The sequence below is a fragment of the Capsicum annuum genome, chromosome 5 (genome assembly GCF_002878395.1).
Source record: "Capsicum annuum cultivar UCD-10X-F1 chromosome 5, UCD10Xv1.1, whole genome shotgun sequence".
NCBI lineage: Eukaryota > Viridiplantae > Streptophyta > Magnoliopsida > Solanales > Solanaceae > Capsicum > Capsicum annuum.
In genome coordinates, this window is record NC_061115.1 from 34,330,493 (window position 1) to 34,335,499 (window position 5,007).

At 33.9% G+C, this 5,007-nt stretch overlaps 1 protein-coding gene across 1 annotated transcript; it reads right to left on the reverse strand.

Moving 5' to 3' along the window:
- Positions 1-364: 364 nt before the first annotated feature.
- Positions 365-4,778, reverse strand: LOC107870674 (auxin efflux carrier component 3). The gene is made up of 6 exons (XM_016717266.2): positions 3,348-4,778; positions 2,965-3,244; positions 2,746-2,831; positions 1,875-2,032; positions 1,048-1,124; positions 365-962 (listed from the first exon to the last, which is right to left on the reverse strand). Exons 1-6 carry the CDS (start codon positions 4,546-4,548, stop codon positions 896-898), a joined length of 1,869 nt encoding a protein of 622 aa, XP_016572752.1. The 5' UTR covers positions 4,549-4,778; the 3' UTR covers positions 365-895.
- Between the last annotated feature and the right edge of the window lie 229 nt (positions 4,779-5,007).

Sequence of the window (5,007 nt, forward strand, 5' to 3'; positions counted from 1 at the left end):
ACATATCAAATAAAATAACTGAAACTTTTGGTGTAATTAAATTAATCTTCAATGATTAATATATCAGGTGTAATTTAAAAAAAAATAGGATAAAACTTTAGTTAAATAAGTTTAATAAGTTATATATTTATCAAAAAAAATTAAAAAAAAAATAATGACATGGCATTCCAAGTAGGAGAGAGAAAGATTTTGAGGTGTTAAGTATATTTTAAGAAAAAAATAAATAAAAGTTAAATGATTTTCTTGTCCTAAATAAAACAAAAATGATATTTGTAGACAATTTTTTAAACGTGAATGACTATTCAGGGAATTTACTCAAAACTAAAAGTGAGGTCCTAAATAAAGAACAAAGAACAACGAAATATTGAAAATCAACTATTGCTCTACATTAAAAATTAAGTCTAGCTCAACATCAATTTCAATTGTACATGCAAATGGTTTTTGGACCATCTTTTTCCATGTTTGCTGCCCCTCCTTGTCCCCTTCATACTAGACTAATCCCAAATTGTTTTTCCTCCAATTCTGACTATTTGGATATAATGTTTTCTTAATTTCTTCAAATAGAGGCAAAAGATCCTTAAATCAAGGGTCACAAACTAATTAAGTCGAACATTTTGTCTAAGCTCCAAATGCTTGGGAGTATTCATAGATAAGGTAGTTCTCTCTATTTGCCTTGGCATGAACACTTCTACTCAAAATTCACTTCTAGTAATTCACTTCTAGTTAGTTTGCACACTCTTCCGTCTTGTTTCAGAATAATATCCAGTTCATTGTGTAGGTGATTATGTCTGGACTCGACTAATTAAGAGATTGATGGTAGCTTGATCCGTTCATCCCGTAGTTGATTAAGTCCAGACTTGATTAGTAAGGAGATTGGCGCTAACTTCAGCTTGAATTATAATCCAAGAATAATATAGTAGACTAATGTGATTGGTAATGCTATCAACATTCCAAAAATAACCCTGAAATTCCAAAAAGATAATACTCTATTAGTTAGGATTTAAAAAGAGAATTAAGATTCAAGAAACTAGCAGAAAATTTACTTACGCAGTGCTAAGTATAGCAGGATGAACATTGTACTCCTTAGCAAACACAAAGGGAACAATTCCTTGCGGCAATGCAGCCTAATTAGCATATGACATTTGGAAGAATTTTAGAAAGAATTGTAAGCAATTATTATAAAAATAGAAAAGAAACAGGAAAAATACAATTTCTTCAAACTCACAATGAAGTGTTGTATCTCTTTTTATCAATTTAATATCTCATATATGAATCACTGATTGACATATTAATTAAATTTGCTAGGGAAAGCTCTGTCACCATAGCTTATTCTCCATTTCAAAAACATATGGGTGGAGTCATCATTTTAATTATGATTTTGATAGAATTCAATAACTTAGCTCAAATTTTATGTGTATTTAAACTCCTCTTTAATATGTTATGTGTATAAATAATCTATCTGAAACTTGGTAAAATTAAAAAGAATATTAATAAACTAGAAATCCTGACTCATAATGTAAAGTTATGACACTTAGACGTAACTCAACACAAAAACTGACTCAGCAAAAAAGGACTGTACAAATTCGTATAAGCAAACCGACCTACTTTAACACCCCTTTTCACCATTAGGCCCAACTGAAGCATTGGCCGAGAGCACAAACAAGAATGCATCAAAAACTGACACCATGTAAAGATATGATACTTATACCAAACTCAATTTAAGGATTACCCAATCTATAAAATTAAATTACCAGTCAATTCCTGAAACTCAAACCCACTCAAACAAATAGCGGAGTAAAATTTGGTCATTTTTAAGCCTGTCAAAAAGAGAATTAGTAGTAAGTGTTAGTAATACTGTTAAAAGAGTTAGTTACCTGGACAATGGCGACATGGAGCAGAGTACCACGAAGGCCAACAACAATAGAAGCGGCAGCCATAACTGCTGGGCCAGTCAAAAATCTCACTGCCATTGCAAAAGCAGCCACCGTGTTCCCACATGCTATTATCTTCGGTTGAAGGGCCATAAACAGACCTATCACATTACATGTCCAAATTTCAACTACTATGATACCCACCCATGACCAATCATATGAGTACACTTGCATTCTAGCCGAATAAATTTGAATTCTGAAAAAATTAAAAGTGTCGTAAAAATGCCCCCTACCAAATTCATACCCAAGGCTCAATTTGAGTTATCATTCCACCACAATCGCTAACAATAATTTCAACTACTTTTACTTGAACCATTTAATTTACTTGAGCATTACGACTCACTTTTGAACTTTTATAGTACAATTTTTAAAAAAAATCTTATTACATTATGGGTAGAAAAATGACAGAAATTTAGACGTGAGGAATAAAACTCTCATCAATAAAATAAAAATTCATGTAGTCAATCAGTTGATCTATTAATATACAACAACAACAAACCCAATATATTATCACATAGTGGAGTCTAAAGTTGATCTACTAATATCCCAACTTAAATTTAATACACCGATAATATAACATATTTTAATGTTATTAGATTAATTAAAAGATAATTAAGATATATATTAATAAAAAAATGGACTAGTAACTCCAAAAATAAAGCAATTTACCTATATTAGGTTAAAATATATTAATTTAAAAAAAATCATCATAATATCAGTATATATGTTAAATTCATGGAATTTTTCCTAAATGGCATCCTAAAGTTTGACAATATAAAGGTTAAAATAACAGCTCCCAAGTTTGACTACTCACCTAAGCTAAACATAGCCATTCCAAGGCCAGCGTCAGAGAGAATGGAAATTGATTTCTCTATTATTTTGGGCATATGCACATGCCACCTACAAAAACAGGACAAAACAAAAACCTAATTAATCAATTGCAAAAATCTAAAATCTTTCTCCTAATCATTTGAAAATGTTATCAAGAATTTGAGACAATTAATCATTTTGTTAATCATGTATATTAGCTTACCTATACGAGATTAGGGACCAAACTAGACCAATGAGACTAGAATACGTGTTGGGGTTTCGAATAAGCTTGCGCCAAACCATGATTAAGATCAAACGTGTCATGACACTTGCCGGAGGCATGTGTTTTCCGGTACCGGACTCTTGAACTCCAGCAGCACTAGTGTGTAGTCCGGTGAGACCCTCTTTCTCTTCCTTTTTTTCGTCGTTATCCTTCCCACCGCAACCGTTAGCACCTCCAAAGGTGAATTCTTCACCACCAAAATCACCAACTTGGGAAATGACTTCAAAATTAAAATTATCACATTAGTCAACGAATAACATAGAAGGGTAGTAGTAAATGAACGGCCAACAAAATATAATAATAATAATAATAATAAATTACACCTTTGTTATCCCCAATTTGAGGGTGATCAGATACTAACATTCTAATTTCCTTAGCACCATCAGACCGACAAGATTGTTCGTTGGCACCAAATTCAGTGCCACCGAACACGTTGAGGCCAGCGCCCTCTGACACTGGTGAAGCACTTGAGCTCCATACAAACATGTGAAGTTCCTTAGCATCATGACTAGCTTTAGTATTTTGCTGTTGTTGTAGCGAATGTACTTGTACTTGTTGCTGATTTTTCGGGTTCTTGGGAACTATAGAAGCAATTTCCGGATTTGGAGCCGGATAAGCAGGAGGCAAATTAGACTCTGCAGGGTAAAATCCGAATTTAGGAGAGCTCGTCAGAGCTCGCTGAGCACAGTTTTCTTCGAAATTAGATGCCCTAGGAGTAGTATCTGCAGGACCAAAATTCGATAACCTTCCAGGAAACCCCATCATCGCGTAAAAATCAGTGTGATTGAAATTCGACCCTCTTGGGGTCGGATTTCTTGACGAACTCATGCTGTATATTTCAGCTCCAGTAAGATTCGATGGTCTAGGAGTCATTGCAAACGACTTTCCTGACACATTCGATTTTCTTACAGTGACATGAAGTTTCCCATCTTGTCCAAGCTCAGCATCTGTTTCAAGAAAATCTTGTCCATCTAATGAAACAACATCGGATTCAACATTGAACGACACAATTTCCCCTGCTGTTTCGGGGAATTGTTCCATGATCAACATCTTGGCTCCACGATATTCGAATAAGAAAAGCAAAAGAGTGTACCAAATGATACATTGTAACACCACAACTTGCACCATTAAGCTACCAGAATACTCACCATACATAGCAATCAACAAAGGAATTCCCATAACAAGCGTATTTGGAAGTGTTGAAAGTGAAAAGATTGTTATGCTCCATTCAAGACTACCATTTTTGGTCACGTTAGCCCATATGCATAACACCACTAACATAATAATCTTTTGTAGAGTGTCAGCAGCAATGAACCTAAAGTTCATTTCATAAGGATTGTTCATAGAAATGAAGTGAAAGGACAATAATGGGACGGCGAAAATGGCAACAAATCGATTGATCCCGGAGCATTGGTCAGTTGAGAAGATTTTCCACCACTTGACAGAGCCATAGGCCAAGATCATGGCAACATATAGAGGTACAACTGCTGTCAAGACAACATATAGATCATGCCAAGTTATCATTTTTTTTTGGACACAAATTTAGCAGAAGAGTTTAGACAAATCAAGAATGGAAAGAAATCTGTTGTTTTAGTGTACTATACTGAATAAAAGGACATGTGGGTAGTGTTTCTGTAGCGCTGACTCTCTAATCTGTTTTGGGAGCAAATAGAGGGCTAAAAAGGACTTGGGAAAGTGTGTTTTGGGCAAGAAGGAAGGAATAGAAGAGAATGCAGAGAGTGAAGTTACATAAGAATGTAAATGTAGAAGACACATATATAGGCAAGAGTGAGTGTGAAGAACCTATAATGCGTGTGACGGAGTCATAATTATTCATTCATCCTTAATCACACATTTTGAGTTTAAAATCATTTTTATTAAAAATATTTTATTCTTTAATATGAAATTTATTGATATAAATTCAAATTTAATCAAATACAATGCAAACATTGAACACCGAATCAAAAATCATTAAACAAACTG